Source organism: Amblyomma maculatum, chromosome 9 (genome assembly GCF_055883805.1).
Source record: "Amblyomma maculatum isolate TAMU_Amacu chromosome 9, ASM5588380v1, whole genome shotgun sequence".
NCBI lineage: Eukaryota > Metazoa > Arthropoda > Arachnida > Ixodida > Ixodidae > Amblyomma > Amblyomma maculatum.
The window spans coordinates 15,272,002-15,294,821 of NC_139352.1; the positions used below are offsets into that span (position 1 = coordinate 15,272,002).

At 45.6% G+C, this 22,820-nt stretch overlaps 3 protein-coding genes across 6 annotated transcripts in view; 1 reads left to right on the forward strand and 2 right to left on the reverse strand.

The window, feature by feature from the left end:
- Window positions 1-710: 710 nt before the first annotated feature.
- On the reverse strand, window positions 711-13,620 carry Dcps (Decapping enzyme, scavenger). Its single transcript, XM_084578246.1, has 4 exons — window positions 13,247-13,620; window positions 13,035-13,180; window positions 5,342-5,566; window positions 711-1,068 (listed from the first exon to the last, which is right to left on the reverse strand). The coding sequence occupies exons 1-4, from the start codon at window positions 13,590-13,592 to the stop codon at window positions 799-801; spliced, it is 987 nt and encodes a 328-aa protein (XP_084434372.1). The 5' UTR covers window positions 13,593-13,620; the 3' UTR covers window positions 711-798.
- A 280-nt stretch (window positions 13,621-13,900) lies between these two features.
- Window positions 13,901-15,627, forward strand: LOC146178413 (CCA tRNA nucleotidyltransferase 1, mitochondrial). Its single transcript, XM_084578247.1, has one exon. The coding sequence runs from the start codon at window positions 14,013-14,015 to the stop codon at window positions 15,381-15,383; it is 1,371 nt and encodes a 456-aa protein (XP_084434373.1). The 5' UTR covers window positions 13,901-14,012; the 3' UTR covers window positions 15,384-15,627.
- LOC146178414 (putative E3 ubiquitin-protein ligase makorin-1) overlaps window positions 15,429-22,820 on the reverse strand; it is a 34,589-nt gene continuing 27,197 nt past the window's right edge. For all 4 annotated transcript variants that reach the window (XM_084578251.1, XM_084578249.1, XM_084578248.1 and 1 more), the window contains 4 exons: window positions 22,098-22,312; window positions 20,761-20,871; window positions 19,395-19,554; window positions 15,429-16,867 (listed from right to left, as the gene is read on the reverse strand). In XM_084578251.1, coding sequence (XP_084434377.1) covers window positions 16,727-16,867; window positions 19,395-19,554; window positions 20,761-20,871; window positions 22,098-22,312 — 627 coding nt within the window. In that variant the 3' untranslated portion in view covers window positions 15,429-16,726. The remainder of the gene's footprint in view (window positions 16,868-19,394; window positions 19,555-20,760; window positions 20,872-22,097; window positions 22,313-22,820) is intronic.

A 22,820-nucleotide genomic window follows, 5' to 3' on the forward strand; every position in this document is an offset into this window, starting at 1 on the left:
CCAATCAGTGTGCAGCCATGCCAGCTGTCAGTGCCATGCTCATGATTTTTCACTCACAGCACCAATGCCAGCGGACGGCTGCCAAACAGCAGATTTTTTATAAATGTTTGCTTTCAACCTTATCGCACTAAAAAGCCATCTTGAAGAAACAACAGCGAAAAGGCTGGCAGAATGTAAGTTATGGACAGGGAGAAAAAGTTAACTGTTGTTTAGATCAGTTAAACCTGGATGGAAGTGGAAGCTTCTTTTGCCAATGCTCAAGGGTAGCGTAGTGTACCTTTTGCCATAAAATTACGGCTCCCATTTAAGCTCTGCCTGTAAGGGCTACTGTAGGCTATTAGCCCACATATAAAGCCACGCTTCAACTAAATCATATGAACGTGCCTGCATGGCATACCCTGGTAATGTGAATTCAAATGTCATGGCACGCTGATTCTAACGTCATTCTACCACATGAAAGGAGAGGCCTGTGTTGGATCTCTTTGAGGCACCCACCGACATTGATGCTGAAGGCTCAAGCTGGCTGACGTAGTGAAGCTTCCGCTTCAAAAAAGGCAGACCACCACTGGGACGGCTTCTTTCACTCATTCCTTCGCAGCGCGGTTTCGGTATCTACAGTCAACTAATATACTTACTGCACCCATTCCTATACTAATTTCGCCAGCGTCGAAATGCGGCCGAAATTCGATCCAGAGCTACGTCCATTACTGACCAACAAGGTTTATTAAGCAAAAATAGTACATACTTAGCGGCCAGTAATCGTGTTGCAAATGAACAATGTGAATCCCGAGGTAGGCCTCAGTCAAAGTAGCCGGCCTCCTTGTACTTCGCATGCAGCCCGTCGCCTTCCTTGACAGTGAAGCCCAACGTGGCCCGCTGGTAGTAGTCCGGGCACGTCTCCAGGTTGGAAATGACCGTGGTCAGCAGGTGAGCCCTCTCCACCTGCATGCCTGGAGCGTCGAAGCCCAGCACGGAGAAGTGCACGTGCAGGTGGTAATAGGACGGCTGGTAGTGCAGGTAGCCGCGCAGCCGGTGAGAAGGCACGCCAAACTGTAATGCCAACGCGGCCTGGCAGGGAACGGTAACACCATTAGGCTGCGTGCACATGCTACCTATATGTCGGGTTATTCATTTTCAGGTTTTATATTTTTTCGAATTCAGAGGGTACAAATCGGCCGTTACTTTTCGGCTTGATAATAGGAGAAATCGGGTTTCTCGTGAAACACTCCTCAATTCGGTTTTCTCGGGTTCAAATTGCAAACTAATCATTTCTTAGATTTCTCCTAATCGGTGGGTAACAATTAGCTATGTTTATGGTTGCTTTCAAGAAAGTATTTCATAAATCGATGTTTCTGTCGTAATTATTACTCTCAGTGATGTACAACGGTCAGTTTTTGGAACAAAAAAGAAATTTTATTCATGTGACCTGATCATCGACATTTTACACGCCCTTATTAAAATACATAATCATCTACATGCGCAACATTTCAGCTTCCTTCCGAGACCTGTCTGGTCTCTGGAGATAGCTGAGAGAATGTTCGCTCAATGTCACAGCTGACCTTAGCTAGACACAACAATATTGTTACGTGGTGTTAAGCAAAGAGACGGCACAACATGGCGACAGGATGAACGATGATTTAATGTCTGGCCTAGCAAAGAGGGCTACTCCCGCGCCACTGCCGATCTTCTTCTTCGCAACACTTCCAGGGGCCGCTGAGCGATCGTCCCGATCGTTTTGTTGAAGTCGATGGTGACGTGATGGTGTAGATGTTGAAGAAAAGATAGAAAAGAATGATGCGCTTGCCACCACGATGACAATGAACACAATGATGCTTGGGTAATCCACCTCCCCTGGAGCTGTTCAACCATTTGCCACCAGAGTCCATGGGGCCGATGGCTCGAGGTCGCGACAAGCGGCTGGGTGGGGGTTGTGTGTACATGTCCGGTTCCTTTGGGTCTTTCGGGTCCTTCGTCTCAGTTCTGGTTGGTCTGTCTGTTCTCCTTGTCTTCAGATCTGGGCTGGGAGCTGGGCGATGGTAGATGGTCGGGTCTGGGCAGGAAGGGCTGGGGCAAAGCTGCTCGGCGATGTCCCAGGGCTCTCGGTCGATGCTCCAAGGCGAGGATGGGGATGACATACCCAGCACCTCCATCAAAATGTTACGTAGTGACAAGCAAAGAGACGGCACAACATGGTGACAGGATGAACGATGATTTAATGTATTGCCTAGCATGAGGGCTCTTCTCGCACCACTGCCGATCTTCTTCGCAACAATATCAATGCTGCATTTACTAGCCTCGGGGTAGTGCATAGTTGCGTCGTTCCAATAGTCCATCACTTTAATACTTTCATTTGCGGGGCTTGCTTCTAGCAAGTACTAGCTAAACTCCCCGTAAAGCGAGCCTACATCACCCATGGAATGGATCGAGGCATCCAGTTTCCACACTGTCAACTGGTTTTCTCCTTTGTCTGAAAAGTTTGATTACAGAGTGTAGCCCCATTTTGTGGAGATTTTTGCGCAAAACTCTTCACAAGTTTTCTCTTCACAACAAGTCATGTAAGAGCACAGTCCCCCTTCCTTTTGTAAACACTGCAAGCCTATATTGTATGCTTCGCTCTGCAGTGTCTTTCGATGTTTTATTGTTCCAAAGTGCCTTTTGTTGACCCGGAATAAACCGGTGTTTTTTAAACAATCTGCGGATTTGTGACTCATCAGGTGCGACCATTTCTCACGGACCCGTTTCCTAGAAGGCGCAGTCTTCAGTGCGTACTGTTCTGCTCGCCAATGAACAGTAGCAAGACATAACATCCTAAAACAAAGTGGAAGGCCAGCGGGAGAGTGGCGGCGGTGCCAGGACAAACGTGGACGACGTCCGCTCATCCACAATCTGGGAAGCCGGCCACCAAGGACAACACTGCCACCAACTCGTTTTTTGCAGAAGCAATGGGGATGTCGCCATGCATGCAGATTTCTGTGGTTATCTACTCCGCAAGGCTTGTTAACGTGATGTCAAACGTGTCCGGACACAGCTAAGAGACGATGCATCCCCTCCTTTGGAGGGCTAATGTTGAAAAACTTTAAATGGCAGGCTGGAACATGGTTCCCAACCCGTGTGGAGAATGACTTCCCCAGAACAGCTGGCATGGAAACAGAAAAATTTAAAAAAAAACTAGAACATATATTGGGTCTCCAGTAACTCGATTTGAACGCTGTATTTCTGGCAATAAAGCCAGGTTTAAAATGATCTTGCCTTTTTAATTGAGAGTTGTCTCGACAGTGTATATTTTAAAACTTGTAAACGTAGTTTTCCAGCGGCGCTAACACACTGAAATGAAATTGTGATATTGATAAGTGAATTAATTAGCATCTCTGAAGAGAACATAGTGTTGCTATTAGCTGGACCTCTTTAGCTGGGTTACCGTCTAAAGTGAACACAGTGACAAGACAGTTGATTTTCCCTGAAGAAAAAATATGGGGCCATATCAGCTGCCATTTCGTTTAGCCAGACATCAGAATGAAGGTACAGCAGCGATATGAAAGCAGCGAGCGGCCAGTCCTAGAACTCACAAGGTTGCTGGTCTCGCCTTCAGTGATCACCAACAATACCACATGCGCTGGCTAACCAGTGGCGGCATCATGCAGGCATTGCTGAAGTATGGTAGCTAAGGGATCAATGGTCCAGTAGCTTCTCACGTATGGTTGAAAGCTGGAGCTTCAACATCTAACCCATGCCAGAGGAATAATTTGCCCCAAAATTGAAAACTGAGGGTGGCGGAATACGGCCCCTCCCACTTGAATAACTTATGCGAAATGTTTTTGACCATCGTTCACAGAAAATCTGCCCACTGCAGATTTTTTTCTGTAGAACAGTTCAGTCTGTTCCGTTTGAAAAGTTAAAAACGAGCTAAAGGCCATGCCAAGTCCTATTCTAATGAGGCCTGTTATGCAACTTCCTGCGCTTGCAATCAAAATGGAATAAAAAAAATAATGGACCCGTTGAGCGTTCTAAAGTAATGCACCTAGTGCTTCAAATATATTTCTGAGTTAGCGCCTTAGATATGGAACAGTATGCAAGAGGCGGCTTCCGAGTAGTAGCCTAAGAGGGGGGATAATGAGCATGACGAATACAAGTGCCGAAAGTATATAAAGGTGCATCAAATGACAGGTGGCAGTGATACAAGAGCCCCGAGTCGTATAAAATACTAAACTTCTGAAGCAACCACCGCCGTGGTTTATGGGGAATTTAACGTCCTAATGCGACTTAAGGTGCCAGGTACCTTGTAGTGAAAAGCCTCAGGCAACGTCAACACTCTGGGATCTTTAATGTGCCCTCACGTCGCACAGTACATATGGTGGTCCTGCGCTCAAGTCGCTCAGCTATGTCTGACCTTCCCCATGGGCAGTAACACTCAGCACTAACATTTTGATGAGACTAAATACACCCCGGCGGCGACCGATGATCATGAGCATGCATGATGTTTGAGGCACAGGCCGAAAATCTGCAGTTTGTCATCGGTTCATTTTGCATGGACTAATATAAAGTGTGTAGCTAAAACTAGGCGCTTATCTTCAGTAAAACAGCTCGATGTAACCTTGGAATTAAATAAATGTGTTGCTATTGCAGCCAAGCCCATCGTAGAGTCTTTTTATGATTGTCACGTCGGCTCGACTGCAGAGCTGCCTATTTTTCGTAAACATTGGCACTTACAACCAGGTGCACACGCTGGCACACAAACAATGCCGATGGAGCATGCTCGTCCCATGCAGCCTTTTGCAGTGAGCCAGTGGCCCATGGTCCCCACAACATACAGGCGGTTTTTGAGGATAACAACGCGGAACACAGGACGGGAGCACAAGATTAGAGGACGACACAAAGATTAGAGGACGACACAACAGCGCTCGTTGTGTCGTCCTCTAATCTTGTGCTCCCGTCCTGTGTTCCGCGCTGTTATCCTCAAGATGCATAACCAACATGCCCAAGCTGCTATTCTAGCTAAATACAGGCGGTGGAACGTGTTATATGCCCGTTAGAGAGACTTGTGTCCCAGAAGAGAATCGCGGTTGAATATTGCAGATAAAACCTGCCCTATCCCGTGCCTAAGAAAACGTTTCAGCACGAATGTAGAAGAGCGAACAGTAAGAAAAAAAACTTCATTCATTATGATTTGGAGTATGTCCAATATTCATGCAGATACAGTCGGTTCATCAAAATACAAGGCGGAAAGGGTCAAGAACATCACAGGGGATCCCTTCGTCACAACAGTGTCTGTAGTCAGATGCCGAAGAATGAACCCAGCAGACACAAGCACGGTGCAATTAAAGGGTGCGTGAGGTATACTCACATTAACCTTCTCGCTGATGTTCTGCAGAAGGGGCAGGTGTCCGGGCGTCAGGTCCCTCAGTGACCGGATCCCCCGTTTGTGGCAGATGACCAGCACGTACAGGTTCTCGGGCTGCTTGGTGTCCCACTTCATGTCCGGAAGCAGGATGAAGCCCGTCTCTGGGTCCGGGTCCTCGTAAAGGATGCGTTCGGCCTCCTTTTTGTGCTCAAGGATGTTGTACACCCACTGGAGCATGAAACGTCCCCGTGTGTTTAACCCTTAACTTAAATAGCTGATGCAGCCTCAAGAAATTAGTTTCACAGAGCAAAACAGTCGATATTAACCATCTGTAAGATTCCAAACCTTTTTGCTATTTTGAGCTGTACAGCAGAGCTCTTATACCTAGAGGCCAACATAGCGTGTTCTAGAATATGGTGACAGTATCGGTTAAAGTAGATATAGGGGAATAGCAGAGAGCCAGTGTGCACACGCACAATGCAGACGCCAAAAGAGCGAAGGATGTGGTTATGTGTGGTTAGCGTTCCTCTAACTATGCCAACCTTAGTCCAGAACCGCCTAGTCTCTTAAAAGGTGAGGCCAGCGACTCCGCTTTCTATTGAGGTTATGGGTAGTGTGTTGCCATGGGTACCACGAGTAACACGCTCATCGCTACTGAAGTTAATAGCCGTTTAAATTAGGCTAGGTTAGAGAATCGTAAACATAACAGAATGTACAACGGGTGGACATTACTTAGGCAAATGCTCCGAACGGCGGTGCATATACGAAGAGCCACATACATGTTTGGCTTCATTCCTAGTTGTAACTAGGTACATAAAAATATTAAGCGCACAAAGACGGTCATTTACAGAGATTCAAACAATCTGTAAATAGTACAAATCGGCCGGTGCTCGAATTGTACCAATCACAGCCTTGTTTTATACGTATTTTCATTCACACGCGCTTCACTCACACGAAAAACTATCAAACAAATCAGCGCACAATAAATGAAGCCTCCTATCTAAAGATAATCCCCTTGGTCATGACCGCCTGTGATAAAGAAATTGCTCAGCTTAGGGAGTGATTGCAATAGTCCGAATGATTCTGAAGTTGAAATGAGTAAGCCCAAATGAGTGAAGTACAGATCAGATAAGAGTCGCAACAAGTGTGGTTGACTGGACGAGTCGAGAGTCTCAGGGAGTTGAAAGTATAAATGAGTTTGAGCTTATGATTGCACTGATCCCAAGCGTATGAGTCTGAGTTTGGGTAAGCCTGTAGATTGACCAAATTTTATGTTAGCCTAAGTGGCCGTTCATGATTTTATTGAGGTTTGACAGTCAGTAAGCAGAAGGCATGCACACTGAAGTGTTAAGGGGCTACATTGCTTCGTCTTTTTTCAGGACTTCTGATAACATGGAGCCTCTCCTAGTCAATAACATTATAGGCAATGCTGAGATGGCACAACACGTAGTGACACAAATCTATGTTGAGGAACCAACATGTGCAAATGCTACGGACACATGAACAGCATAGACTGGTGCTGGGGAGGGTGAAACAGAGGTACAGCATAACCCGCAACACTGGTTGTGGAGCACTTTTTCTTTTATTTTTCAAAGGATATACGTTTTGCAGCAAGCTTACTCATGTTTTCACAACCACAAGTGAAATCTGTGTCATGAAGAGTAATGAACAAACACTCCAATGGGGCACCATTTATTTTTTCAATGATTTTACTGTTGCCGACTTTGCCTGCCTGAGAAACTTTTCTGTGTAAGTTTGCTCAAAAAAGTTCCACTCTGGTGCTCTTCCACCATCAGCAGACTTTCGAGTTTTCTCACACACAGATGAGTGGAACACTGTTCGAGTTTTGTTTGCAGTACTGAATATTCTCTCGCATTCAGCATTGCTGTGGGGAATAAAGAGAATGCCCAGCATAACCGTTGAAATTCTGTGGAACCTAAGCAATCCGTCGGCACTTTGAACATTTCTTAATTATGACCACTGCATGTCGCACTTTGCCTCATCCAATATGTCTGCTGGGACCTGGTACACTTGCAAGTTGGCAAACTCGACTTCAAGTGCATCAATTGTATCTTCTCTTGATTCTCCGCTCTGCTGGGGTAGAATAGCAGGGAATGCCATAATAAAATGACGTATGCAGCTGAATGAAGCGGTCGAGAGACCTTGCACTTGAGCAGCTTCAGCCATCTTGAAGTTGATGTCCTCTAGCGGGAATTTGTGAATGTAATCGCACGCTGCTTTGAAGTAGAGCCGCACAACAGAGAAGAACTGACCTCTCTCATTTACGCTCAGCGTCCCAACTACAGAGTAGGCTGTGCTGTCAATGACTATGTCTTCATCTTTTTTTTTGGTTCTCTGCAGCTCCATAGTCAACTTCCAACAATGAATGACATGCCTTGATAACACCTGGGCGCACAAATCTAGTCAGGAGATCCTTGAAAAGATTGTTCAAGGGGCCCCTTAGCACATGAATCTGAGGAGCCTGTGCCTGAAGAAGGGAGTTTGTCTTCTCAAAAATCGGTAGAACATCTGGAGAAAAAGGCAGCATGCCCTGCTTAGCTCCGATGACAAAAAATAAAACAGGCGCTCTTTAAGGGTCACATGGCTGGCTTCTCTGGATTCCTCGGGATAGTTTGTTTTTTCGCTTGAGGTCCAGAATGAGCTTTTTTTCTGTTTAGTGAGTGTTCATCACCGTCGATGCTTTTCTTCCTGAGGCCTGCAGCAGTCGTGAGAAGGTGAGTAGCAGACTTTGGGATCGGCACAGGGTTCTTGGGGGTTTGTGAGGAGGTCCTTGGAATCTCGTACGACTCCAAAAATAAGCTCTGCTTGTTGCACTGCTTTGTGTCTGACAAAAAAAAGCTATTTAGTGGTTTCCACTGGTCTAGCAGCCTCTTCAAACACTTTCACAACGACAGACATGTCGGCAAATGATTCAACATCTTTCTGACCTCGACGTAATGCATCTTTTGAAACTCTTTAAGCTGATTTTTTCGTTTTGAGCTTTTTTTCTAGGCAGAAAAAAGACGTCAACCAATGCCTCAACCTTCAAAGGAAGACATGAAGCTCCTCTTTGGGCGGCCAAGTTGATCAGATGGCACGGGCAACCAACCCCTATCAAACCTGGTTGAGCCTCTCTCAATACAGTAGAAACACTGTTTTTCTTGCCAATTATGACATTGGCATTGTCCGAACATGCAGCCAGCAGGTTTCCAACCGGCAAATTCCAGGAATTCCTCTCGCCCAAAACCAGACTTCCAATCTTGTGGACTGTCGCTTCCCCATGGATTGTTCCGAGAAAAAGAAGGTGGCTTTTGATTCTATTCAATTCTTTAAAAAAATGTCACAGCTATAGGATAGAGGTGCGTATCCATATTATTACTGCCATCCACAGCGATCGAAAATACTTGCCATTTCAGGGCATCCAGCAAAGGAGTCTCCACGTTGGCAGCCATCTCTCAAACAATTAACGTCGTCTTTCTTCATCCACAGGCGTAGCATTTTGCTTCTTTGCACTTGGGGAACATATTCTGGAAAAGCGGTCTGGCATGATCGCTGACACACAGCGGGGTGTGTTCAACTAAAAATGTCGTCAAGAGGCATTCTGCAGGATTCACACCGAGGTCATTGTCGCTGCGTACAAAACTTTCTAGGCTTGACTGGCTGTCAACAGCTCGTATCCCTAATGCATTTTAGAAGCGATGTGGACCTTGATGTCAGACTTGACACCATGCGAAATGTTCACGTCAATGGTGCACGTGGTGCAAAATCCAAACTTCTCCCCTTTCTTCGATGGCACGAAGCATGGAAATTCTGGGCTTCGAGCTCGCCCTTGCAATGCGAAGCCACTACAGCTATAACACCAAGTCGCACTCGGCTGGACGAAGCAGCTAGTCGCAAAAAGGACGAGGCCAACACTGAAGTGACTAAAGACCACAACTGGCGCATACAAAGACAACAGTTGCAATAGGCGTGGCATGGTGGCAACAGGTTTGCGGAGGTGCTAATGAGTTTTGGATATGGATCCATGGTCCCCCTACAGACAACAGAAGTCATTACAACCTTGCCGCTGCTGATGATGATACTATGAATACATAATGTCCTCTTGTGGCGGCTCAAGGTACCAGGGTGTAGTTTTAATTGACTTTTACTGTTTTTTTTCTTCGCAAATACAATATTTTTCGTAAAATTTCTAGCAAAAGTCATAAAAACGTAAGACTGGTCAAAATCCGTACATTTCACGGAAAATTCGGAAGAGTTGGCAGGTATGCTTATGCAAGACAATGCCCAAAAACGCTATGTGTACACATGCATGCAGAGGTGCTTGCGGCAGCAGCAAAGCATATGCAGTTCTCCAATTTAACTTTCTTTTTTGTTCTTTCCTTGTGAATACAATCTGCAAACGAACTTGCTGTTGGCTTCCTTCGTATACATTATGTGAGTACAAGTTACATAAAAATGTTGGTGAAATGATGTACCGTATTTACACGACTGTAAGTCAACCCCTTTTTAAAATTCAAAAGTCCAAAGTTGGGGGGGGTCGGCTTACAATCGAAACCTTCACCTTAAAAATCACCTTGAAAGGACAGCTGCCATGCATCACCGTCTTGGAACTGCTCACAATACAACGCTGCCATACTGGTCTCAAGCCAACAGTTTGGTGGAGCGAGTAGTTGGAGTGTTGCAGAACATACTTCGAAAGATTCTAGAGACACACATCGACTGGTACAGGAAGTTTCCAGAGGCTGTATTTGCTGTAAACGTCTTGAAGCACAAGTCAATGCAATACACACTGTTCGAACTCATGCATGGCTACACTCCCCAGCTTCCTAGACAACATCTTTCAGATGTTGAAGAAGACCTGGATGAAGTCGAAAAACTCCACAAATTAGCCAAGATCAGAGGCCAAGCAAAGGAGAACCTCGAGGAGAGCCAGAAAGCAGCTAAGGAACGTTATGACGAAGTCGCACCGCACCCAACTTCCATATCGGAGTCGTCTACTGCACGCTCGGCTTCAGATCATTAGCTCTCGACCTCCTGTTTGACAGCCCTTACAAAATTTCTGAAATCTCGGGCGAGGACACCGTGAAGATCAAACGCACGCATCGGGTGCTGCACAAAGCAGTAGAAAGAGTCGTCAACATGGAGCAACTGAGGAGACATACCTCAAGAGAAGCTAGCTTCCCTGAACTCAGAGACTCTTTCATTGGACATCAGTTTGCATCCAACACCAATGATGATAGCGAAAAATCAGAGCCGTCTGACCATCTCCATCCCAACTGCAACCAAGAGTCTGCCGACAGTGATGGGACAGCTTCCGATGCGGGGGAAGTGACACAAGATGTGCATCTCCAAACAGTACGACCATAATCCACACGGACACACTGCATCCCAGCACACCTTAAGGATTTTATGAGCTGAGGACCGATCAAGATCAGTGAGAGAAATGTGAGCGCGAGTTTGTGTTCCTTGGGTGCGCCCACTACGGACGAGTAGTGCCCAATGGTGACAGATGGACTGACCTTGGAGATCATGTGTTCTACCTGGTAGACACTGCTCCCAAGCCTCAAAGGGAAAGCAGTTCAATTACCGTCGCGGCGAGCTGACGAGCACGTGCAAGACCAAATAAAAAACTAAGTAAATGTATTCAAATCATTACCGAATCTTTGTGTAGTCCTTCAGACAATGAGTACGACTTCTAACACCTCGAACCGATTGTCTATCGACTTGAAGGCCTTCGAACGCTGCCACATGGGTGTTTTCAATGGCCATTCAATTGGTAGTCTACCGAGTCAACGGAACAGCTCAGAACTCTATCGACATATTGAAGGCCTTCGAACGTTGCACAAGGTGGCTAGCATTGACCTGAGAAATGTCACGTGCACTCTCGTGCACAGCGAGTTTACGATACAAAAACTTGAACAAGCATTTTTATTTTATATTCAATTTACGTGCTAAAGTATTAGTGCGCGTAATAGTTTAAATATAGCATCGCTTTTCTTTAAGGTACATTATTTTTGTACTCTCTACCACTGCAACCAGCACCACTGAGAAAAGCAAACGCAATAAAAAGCATAGCCATATGAAAGTCAACACGTTTCAAAAAGAAAAAAGAAATCAAAGTTGTCTTCTAATAACAACTAAAAACCCACAGTTACTAAAAAAAAAAGGTAATAGTTATATTTTATTTTGCATTTATAGAAAGATTTTATTTCTGTACAAGACCGAAAAGTAACGATAGTGGCGCCACAGAAGTTTGGTGCCAAACACCAAAACTATTTCAACAGCCTTCAAGTTTTGCTGTGTAGAAGCGGCTCCATTCCTTCGAGTTCAATCATAATTGAAAATCTGAAAGGCTATCGAATCAATCGCGTTTGAAAATGACCGTGTGACAGGGGTATAAGTCTGCACTTCTCTCAATAATGAGAAAAAAAAGGAAAGTCTTCATATTTCTATGTTGTTAATAATACCCTGACACGAGTTAACAATTATAAATACCTCGGTGTAATAATACCGCATAACCTCAGATGGGAGTTGCATGTCAACAAATGTCACATCAGCCACATTAAAATGACGCTTGTTCCTCAGAAGACACCTCCGTCAAGCCTCGCCTTTAACAAAAAAAACTAGCATATAATGCTTTTGTTCAATTTCTTCTAGAATATGCTATTGTCGCTTGGCTTCCCCACACGAAATATCTCATAAGTAAATTAGAATCCATCCAAAGAAAGGCATTCAGGTTTATGTTTACCAGGTACAAGTATATCGACTTACCTACCCAACTACTAAACGACGCTACCCTTCTCATTCTGGAAAACAAAGCCAAACTTGCACGACTAAAGCTTCTTTATCAATTCCTGCATAACCAACTTCATCTTGATAAAACTAAGTACATCATGACCTCAGAAGTGAGACCGACTAGGCCCAAACATACCAAAACACTTAAAGAACACTCATTCAGCACTGACTGCTTGAAGTATTCTTCACCCCCCCCCCCCCCCCCCCCTCTTGCACTAAGAGAGTGGAATAACCTTGGTCATTACATCACTCAATACATTTGCAAAACTCGTTGAAAATCACCACCTGTCATTATCACATATTTCAAATGTCAGCCTAAGTAACTTCATGTTTATAGCTGTATTCTTGTCATATCATCTGTTTCTGTGTAATGCTATTTGGGCCATTAATTCCTAGGTGTCGGTGATATTTTGAGTGTAGAGGACTTCTCCAAATGGCTCATCGACAACGATAAGAGCAGGAGCCTTCTCCGGTTCCTTATGGGCAATAGTTTACACGTTTTTATAATATGCCCTATGGCAAGCTTGCGTAAAAAACTGTAATGAAGTATGGCACTGCATTCCCGTTAGTTCATCTTTAAGTTCCTTTCACGAGTGCACATTCTGCACCTGACATTTTTAGCCCTGTAGTGCTTTCCACCTCGATATGCTTTGTACTAAATGCCCTTCCTGTTAAAATCCCCAATGGATTGACAGAGTGTGTGTGTGTGTGTGTGGGGGGGGGGGGGGGGGGGGGGGTGCGCGCGGGCGTATATAAATAAGCAAGCAAAAGTGAAACGAAATCCACAAGTAATGTGCTCACACATTTAAAACGTTGCAACAGAATCAAAGAAACGGCAGACAACCGGCAAAAAAAAAAAAAAAAAAAAAAAAAAAGAAAGAAAAAGAAAAGCACAACACACCTGCAACGACAGCTGCTGAGACAGGATGTAAGGCTCCGTAACTTCTTTGTACAGTTTTGGCGTTTCGGTGATCATGTTCTGCGCCTTGAAGAGGTATTTGTCGACATGCTTTCCAGTCGCGGGGCATATCACGGTGGCAGTGAGTCCTAAAGAAAATTTTAAAATAAAACAATAAACGACGCGTCACGAAATAAGTGACATGATATTATTACCGTTCAAGGCTGCGGTAATTCGGCCTCCGTAAGATGTGTAAATGTCGTTGTGGAACGTCTCTTCAAGCTCGGTGTCGGCTGTAAAGACAAGTTCATAATTTTCCTTGCTGAACGGAGTCTTTTGTATCACTACGACGGCGGTGTCTGACGAATCACCGAATGAGCCTTCCACGGCCATTAATTTGGCTCGTGCGTCCTCGCTGAGCACTCGGCGCGGCTTGAAATCTTTGAAAGAAGAGAGGTGCTGGAAAGCACACACATCACCGTCCAGCTTCGCTTTTTTCACTTCATCTTCGGTTTCTTGGTCATCGGCAGCTCTTTTCAACGTTTCAACTGTAGCCGCCATTTTGAAGTGACATGGGACTGTAGTGACTAGCATATTTCTTCTTTCTAGCCTGACATTGTTAAGCAGCGAAGCATTAAAGTATATTATAACCTAAATTTATACAACCTAAGTTAGTAATCAGATCTAATTAATTTTTTTTTTTACTTTTACATATTCCATAAAGAGGCGCGGGCCATGGGCATGCCATGGGCGCGAAGGCAACGACCGTATCGAGCCAATCCGTGATTGCGAAGCTGCAGCCACTGCAGCTGTGCACAGGTGTGCGACCACGGCCGCGTGATTTTGGTCTGCTGTAGCCGTGCTTGGTGTGTTTCTGGTGTATTGTAGCGCAACTAGTCTAATTTTCTCCAACGGAAACATGCATTCTGAAAACCCGTGAGGAGGAGGGCCATCTGGAAGGCTGACGAGCAGCGCCGTCTCATGTTTCAGGCCTGGCGCCGCAAAATAGTCAGTGCTGTTGTGCGGCGGTGTTGCTACCGCCGCGTGGACTTTCGCGGCTCGACAGCATCCTGCGGCAATCGGTCGTCGCTGCGAACTATGAAGCTGGACAGCCCTCAGTTCCGCGCACTATTTACGCCCGAGGTGAAAGAGCTCGTCGATATCTTCAAGCGGCATGGTCACGAGCTCCGCATCGCTGGCGGTGCAGTTCGGGACCTGCTCATGCACAAACAGCCACACGACCTCGACTTCGCGACGACCGCGACACCGATTGAGATGAAAGAGATGTTCGAAAACGAGGGAGTGCGCATGATCAACAGCAAAGGCGAGAAGCACGGCACCATCACTGCGCGCATCAACGACAAGACCAACTTCGAAGTCACCACATTGCGCGTGGATGTTGTTACGGATGGTCGACACGCCGAGGTAGAATTCACCACAGATTGGCAGACGGACGCCAACCGGCGAGATTTGACGGTCAACGCGTTATTTCTCGGCCTGGACGGGACAGTGTACGACTACTTCCACGGCGTCGAAGACTTGGAAAAGCGGAGAGTGGTCTTCGTCGGCGACCCGGTGCAGCGAATTCAAGAAGACTACCTGAGGATATTGCGTTATTTCCGTTTTTACGGTCGCATAGCCGTCGAGCCAGACAGCCACGAGCCGGAGATACTCACTGCGATCCGAGAGAACGTGGGTGGTCTCGCACGCATCTCGGGCGAGCGCATATGGACGGAGCTGAAAAAGATTCTCGTCGGCAACTTCAACAAGGAGCTTGTCTGCCGGATCGTCGACGTCGGCGCGGCACCATTCTTGGGCTTGCCCGATTCGCCAGATCTGGACGAATTCAGCAAAGTCTGCGACGCGTCGAAGCAGCTCTCTCCGCAGCCGACTACCCTTCTCGCGGCGTTGTTGCTGAACGATTCCGAAGTGACGAAGATGCACGCAAGGCTAAAGCTGTCCGCGTATGAGCGCGACTTGGCACTCTTTGTGGTGCAGCATAGGGAACACCAAAAGTCGTTCGAAGACCGTTTGAAGCCATACCAGGCACTTCTATTCACAACCAAGGGCAAAATAGGCGACGTCCAGGAGTGGATCTGCGAAGTGCTCAAGTATCGTGCAGAGGCAGATTTACTTGATCGTTTCAGGTGCTGGGATGTCCCAAAGTTTCCTGTGAATGGCAACATGCTTCTTGAACGGGGTTTGAGAAGTGGGCCTCGGTTCGCAACAGTTCTCAGCAAGCTGAAAGAGATTTGGTTTGAGAGCGACTTTACTATGACCTCTGAAGAACTTCTCGAGAGACTGCCAGACATCCTGGCTGAAGTCAAAACGAGTAAAACAAAGAAAGCTTGATGTCACAGTGCATCGTAGGCAAAGTCACCACAAGACTAGAGGTGCTGGAGAGACACTAGCTAGCTTTATTTGATGCCAGTTCACGCACACCAGACACTCTTTTGCAGGTAGCCATGTGCATTCTGGTGGGAAAAAAACTTCATGGCTTGCCGTTCTGGCAGTTTTCACTCTCCTGAGAGACGCAGCTCACCTCCTGGTACCAAGGACAATTTATCTCAATAAACTCTCTATGCATGCCCACAAACTCAATCCCCTTCAATGGTCATTCTAACCTGTACACTTCTCACGCTGCGCCTTCAGTCACCACCTTACAAGTTTGAACATTCGCGAACATGGCAGTAAATAAGCAAGCATAGTCTTTAAAACACTGCAAACAACTCTCTTTCTCATAAAGATAGGCACACTATGCATTGTACTTCCAAGATGGGGGAGAGCGGTTCAAAAGCATGTGCGCGCACACACAACTCCAAGTTTTGACAATCACAAAACGGGGATGATTACTTTTAGCATGCCCACACTTTGGGAGGAGAGGTGCGCAGCAAAGAATACTGTGTGGGATGCGCAAACACACACACACACACAAGGTGGTGTAGGAACAAGGCATAGTTTTCTGAATGTTTATTGTGCACCTGACTTATCTCTCTGTGGTGTTATAAATCTCTTCAAAATCTAGTTTATCTTACTCTAGTAAGCCATTTCCTGCATTTGGCGTGGCTAGGAGATTGAGTGGGGTGTGGATGGAAAGGGGAGGGGGGTACACCTTGCTAGCAACAGGTGATGCAATGGAAAGCCCTGTGATGCATGACTTCAAGGCAAAACAATAAAAGCTGACAAGTTAAACGCACTTTTTTTTTTTCATTTCAAGGAAGCTTTGTTGACGAACTCTTTACAAAAGAAATGCAAACACAAAAAGTCAACCCAAACAACACTTTTCTTCTCTTGTTCCTGTGCAAAAATAAAGGACAGGGAAAAACACACCACAGAATATGATGAGACTGCTCCAGAAATTGCCTAGCACCTGGCCGGTGACAAAGCAAAAAAATCACAGCAAGAATAGTTCTGACGAAAGCGCATGCGCGCAAGTGTGTGCAAGATTTTTTTTTCTTGTGTGGCTGGCTGTTTCTACCCAAGAAAGGCTGTTGCCCTTGATTTCCGATGGTTTGGAGTAGCTAGGAGGTGACCAAGACTCGAGGGAGAGAAATGCACCTGGTACATTCCTTTTCTTTTGTCGCACCGGGAAGAAGGAATGGGAGACGTTCTCAAACTGCGGTGTCCAAGGAAGGCAAGGAAGATGCCGAAGGAGGCGGAGGGAAGGCAGGGTTATTGGGCTTCTCTTTTAGTCTTCAGTTCAGAAGGATGTCAATGTCGCTCCAGTCAGAGTCCGAATCTTCAGTCTCCGACAGGATCTCAAACACATCCTCCAGGTTGAAAGGCGCAAACATGTGACTGTCGGCAACATCCAGAAAATCCCACAGGTAGAGGCGCTGCACATATTGGGAAGGGCGCAATAAGATGTTACAGACCAGACTGACTAGGTAAGGGGAAAAAACTGAAGCATGCGTTTTCAGAAGCAGAGCCTCCCCAGACACTTATAAGAGTAAGCCTTGTAAAAGTTCACTGCAGAACAGCAAGTCAATGGAACAGTCAAGGAAAAACAAAATTCACATATCTGAGCAAGTGAGAATTTGCACATTGCACCTCACGACTGCCAGAGCTATGATGAGAATATACAGAACACCACTGCTAGATGCCTTGCTCTCCAAAAGTGCCCACGGCAGAACTTACCTCGGGCAAAAAAAGTGCAGACTGTCTACACTTGGTCAAAAATGTAACACACAGGCCAACTTTGATCATATGGGTTTAGTTAATGTGCTAGAAAACAACACAGCAAGTCGGTTTGCAGCAAGCAGCTCTCAATTCAAACTGCACTGCCACATTTTTCACAAGGAGCACCGAGACCAACAACTGCGCACAGGCACAACGTTTTATAATGCCACTTGGTGGATACCAATACCATTTACCCTTAGCTAGGTTGATCTGTTTCGTCTAGCGATGTGGGTACAACCAGCATTTCTAATACGAACATGTTTGATCTTTATTCAGATTCGATTCAAGAAAATGACATCCAAAAATTTCTGAACAATCGCCAGCCACAGGGTACCATGCCAAATTACATAAACCTGACTGCGGCAAAACCACTACGTCTGGGCACAGTACCCAAATATTGAAGTTATATGCCAGGGAAACATTACAAAGAACCCTCTTCACTCTCCTTCAGTCATCCATAGCATAGAGTGAACACATTCAGAGCCTGCTAGGCTTCGACGTTGTGCGAAATACTATAAGTGGGCTTCTATACACCTGATGAGAACAAGATGGCCAACTACCCGCTTCGAACAATCGCGACATGCAAGGCTTATGTTCATTTGTTTCATTTTTCTATAATATGTCACATGCTCATTGGCGACACCTATTTCGTCCATTCTGTCACCTTCACAACTCTTTGACAAACTGTGATATACGGTGGTACGGACCACCAGCAGAATTTTGTGTGGGGCTCCCGTGGCAAGCCTGACTCAAGGCTTCACTGGCGGGCCAAGCAACCAAGTAAACATCCAGTATGTGCAGTGAAGATCAGAAGGCTCCTGTTGCTAGACGGAAACATAATTCCCGAGCTTTGCCACTAGTCCGTAACGCTTTCGGGTGAGTGGCACATTACTGGTCGCATCTTGTACCTTTTTAAAAGCAGTCTCACTGTTCCCTGACACCCACTAGCTTACGCCTGCATTTTCCCAGCACACTGAAACATATACGTCACGGGGTTTTTGATGTCTGTGCAATGGAGCATCCTCACGAACATTCACTCCAGTTTCCAATTTTTGCATATCTTCCGTTTTTTCTCAGTTGCGTGTGACAGTTTACAAACAGACCTTAAGATGATAGTCTTTCCTTAGACCTGTTAAAGCCCAAATTAAAAAAGTTTTACCAGCCATCATGTCATTTTCTGCTGCCAGTCATGAGTCAATTCATAAATTTTCATTTTGTTACTGCTTTTCAATGACCGCATCCAGGTTGAGGACTGCTACGATGTCTTATCAAGAAATTAAAAACCGCAGCAGACACAGGACAGAGGGAGGCGACGACATACCCCCTTGTGTCGTCGCCACCCTCTGTCCTGTGTCTGCTGCGGTTTTTAATTTCCAAATGTACCACCAACTGTCCTAAGTCTAATCTAGTATGCATCATCATGTTTTTATGTGGTACTGAGTGAGTCTCGGTTCGTTTATTTCAGTTGCTAAGACCATGCACAGTCTTGAAAAGTATAAAGGGCAACCACATTTGCCTGTTTACTTTTATCTGGTTTCGGTTCATAGGGTGTAGCTTTACAAGTCAGGGACACCACAGTTTTAAAATTTTTTTTTCATGCTGAGCAGATATTCAATTCGATATGTAGTTTTTTTTTTTTCTTCATAGCATTCTCAAGTATCCTTTGTTTCCTCAAAACAGCAGCTATTTAATTTGGGGGTCGATCAATAAAAGTGAGTCGCGGCAAGTGCAAAGTGAAAACCCGGCTATAAAAGTATAAAAAGTAAGGACAATACGAAGTCAATGACCCTTCAGTGGAAAGACCGAATTTCAATGACATTTTAGAACATTTACAAGCTACAGCAGTTGCTATTACAGTTGCTATGCAAAGATTTCATGTGCCCCTTCTTTTGCTTCAGAAGCCTTGCTGTAAAAATAAAAAAATATTCCAGTTGCTTGGCCAAACAGCAGGTGCCTTTCAAACATGAGCGACCGTTCTCTTGCATCAATCTTACACACATGAATTGGTCAACCTGTACAACACGAATTTTTCTTTTTCCCTAATCTTCGAAGTGAAGGACTTGGCCTCCCCAGCATGCGAGTGCCCAGTCAATAAGGGAAATCACTAAAGAACACTGTCTCACAGAGACCCATACTGCCAGAGCTGGGACAAGCCTTATGTCCTCCCTCGAAAGCTGCGCATACCTCCATGATCTCGAGGTCGCCATTGTGGTTCTGCCTGCGACGCGGCCGTGGGGGTGGCATAACGGCCTTGCTTCCATCCGGATACGAGTGCTTGTAGAAGCAGGCACCCGCAAAAGGGCACTCTCCCCGGCCCTCCTGGAAGTATCGGCATGGCTTCTCGCTGCACGGGGGTGAAAAAAGCAATGGAAGAGAATGTCAGCACAACTGTTGTTGAAGCCATTCTTCTTGCTGAGCGTAGCCAACATTCCTCATTAACAAAACTAGCACTGCACACACAAAATTGTGCAGTAAAAACAGTAAAGGCATAGTGAGATAAGTGGTAGTTTTCGTTCAGAACAAAGCCGCGCGAAATCTCCAAACCAGCCTTCATTAAAAGGGGAGACATGGCTCTTAAAGCTATTTTATTGCGAAAGCAATACTACGACCGCCAAAGCGAGACGTCGGGTGGCCGCAGCTACGCCGTGAAGAGGCGTAGCTACGGTCTCCTCATAAAAAAATCAGCCTACCATGACATTTGAATTCTAATAAGGGAGTAATTACTCAGTGACATCCACCCAAGCGCAGCCATACGGCTACAAAAGAAAGCTATATAGCTTTCTCAGAAACTTCGTAGTTAAAAAAAATCTCGTCCTGATCTGGGAATCGAACCCGGCACCACCGCCTTTCTGGGGCAGTACTGACTGAGCTAACCAGGACGGCCAGCAGATCAGAGGGTAGGGCGAGAGCGAATTGATCTACAACTCAAAACGGAAATGGTGTTGGTCCCCTAAATATTTGACCCCTAAAAATTTGCGCGATTTGATCCGGTGGCGGATGAGGCGGATGAGGCGTCTGACGAAGAGGCTCACTCGATGAGCACGGCCCGCGTGATGAGCCCCCCCATGTGTCGTACCGCTAGAAAAGTCGCGGAGGCTCTCGCAGTTTTAGAAGACTTCTGTTATGATGCTCCTGACAACACGCTCGCCCTGGAAGGGCTGTCCCATGTCCGCACACTGCTCCTCACTGTCCAGTTTTCCACAAAAAAGCAAACGAGCATTGCTGACTTGTTCACGAAGTAAAGGTATGCAATAAAAAAAAAAATTCACATGCAGTTCTTATTGCTCATTCCATAATTCGACCCTGTGAGATCCGAACAAACGAGGTTTTACTGTATGTGGGTTTTTACAATAATAAAACACTAGTTACCAGATGCCACGCTACTACTGTAAAGCCACAAGTGGCGTTGTGGGCAATCTAATCAAACAAATAGATGTTACAATTATTTAGCTGCATCAAACCATAGGGGCAACTACTGCTATGCACCATAAACACACTGCACTGATCGCCAGTGCAACCAGTGTCATTCGTACCACCAGCATGTGCTCACCTCATGGCCGATTTGTAGTCAGCTATTAACTTGTCCTTTTCAGCACCCATATCCACCCAAAAGCTGCTTGGTGTCACAAAATCTGATGGGGTTCGACACTCTGGACAGGCTCTGGAAAAACAAAAAGAGAAATTAATGGATGTTCATTTATGCTCGGTTTAGTTTAGTTAATGAGCTAAATGTCTCATTAATAATGTTTAGTGGCTCAAGGGCTTATAAGCCCAAAGAGCACTAGAGACTAACATTGGATGGCTACTGTGTGAAATAGCGAATTCACAGGAATGAAATGCTGTGAATGTAAAAAACAAAAAGGAAAATGTCAAATGTAAAATGGCTGGAAATATAAATATAATAGACATAAAACAAATGTTAAAGAGGTAACATTTTTAAATTGAAGGGTTAGCCATGAACAAAGGGCAGAGAAATTCTCGGCATGCATGGCTACTGCACCCTCTTGTCTATGCCAAGGGACTAATGCAGAGAGATTCAGGTTCACCTGTAAAGTGCCTACAAGGTGAAAGCTTTTATCGACAGCATAAAATTATGCACTCTCGTCAGTCCACTATCTTAAAAAAAACAGTGTTCCCGTGAAAGAAAATATTGAATAAGGTGCAAGGAAGAGCTTCAGATGAATGCACTGCTTGTACACTTCTGGGAAACAAGCCCTTCGTTCCTTCGCTCAGTGGGTGCATTAGATGAGTGCATGGTGTGTGCCGCATGCGGCAGAAAAAAATTATTTCTTCAAATAAAGCAGCTTTGAAGTTTGTGCAGTATCTTCATTTGAGATTTTGCTTGCCTGCACACGTGCCTACTGCCAAGGTACGTCATTCTCATACCTCGGTTTGACCACTGGCTTATAACTGCAAGTTTTTCACTACAATGATATTTCAAAATAACGAATGATCTTAGGCGGTCCCCTGCAATTTGTTATATCGGGATTTGACTGTACATCAAAATGGGCATCAGTCACTATGCTTAACAAAAAGTTATTCAATAAAAAAAAAAAAAAAATGGCTCAGCACATAAAGACTATTTTTCAAATCAAGGCTTGAGAAGGCTTAATTTAGGGCGGAGTTGAGCCAAACTTCACCGCACACACAAAATCAAGTTTTCTCATGCCCAGTTTGAACCAGGAAGATGGTATGAGAACTGTAAATCATTTCATATTTAAGACAAGGGATACATGGGTCACTGCCTCGGCTCTAACATCAAGCCGTGGCTTTCAGGCACAGACTTGCCGCAATGGTGTCAACATGATAAATGAGGCAGAACAAGGAGACAAGAGGGGTGTCCTCGCGATGCAGTTCTTAACTAGCCCCGAGGAGCCATCTGCTCACCGGACGGTCTTGCTGTCAAACTGCTTGGAGCCACGCCATTTGCGGATGCAGTTGAGGCAGAAAACATGGCTGCATTTCTCGAGGATCCCAAAGCGGCGCTCGGAAGCCGGCTCCTTGTCCATCACAATGTCCATGCAGATGCCACAACTCTTGCCCGCACTACGCTGCACCGCAAACGACAGCTCCATGTCCTGCTCGTGCCGCTGGACACACTCCTGCGTGCACAAAGGGAGAAGCACATGGCACGCAGGGTTTCATATCCAAGAGCTGCGCACAGGCTAAGAGAGAGAGGATTGCGTGATAAGACATCACAGTGGGGGGCTCTGCGAGATGCGGGTTACTGAATTTACCGTAAAAACTCGCATACAATAAAGTTTTCCCCCGATTTCATCGTGTCAGATTTCTGCTTCTTAATATATTGTCACGCTGTTGATGACAAATATCAAATAAGATGCGGGCACAGTAGGCAGTCAGCGACAGCACCAGTTGACAGCACGTCCTGAAAGGAGCGGAGCTGACCCACTTCAATGTCTTCTTTGTTGGAGCGCACCCTGGCATTCCCCCCTCTTAACAGGAATGCACACAGGAACATGTGCTCACAAACAAACAAAAAAGTAAGTTTGAGAATGCAGTGTTCGTTTACCACAGGGAAAAATATGACGTCATGAGTAGCATGTGGGTTACCGCGGAAAAACGGCTCCATGTGTAGCACTTGGAATAGTC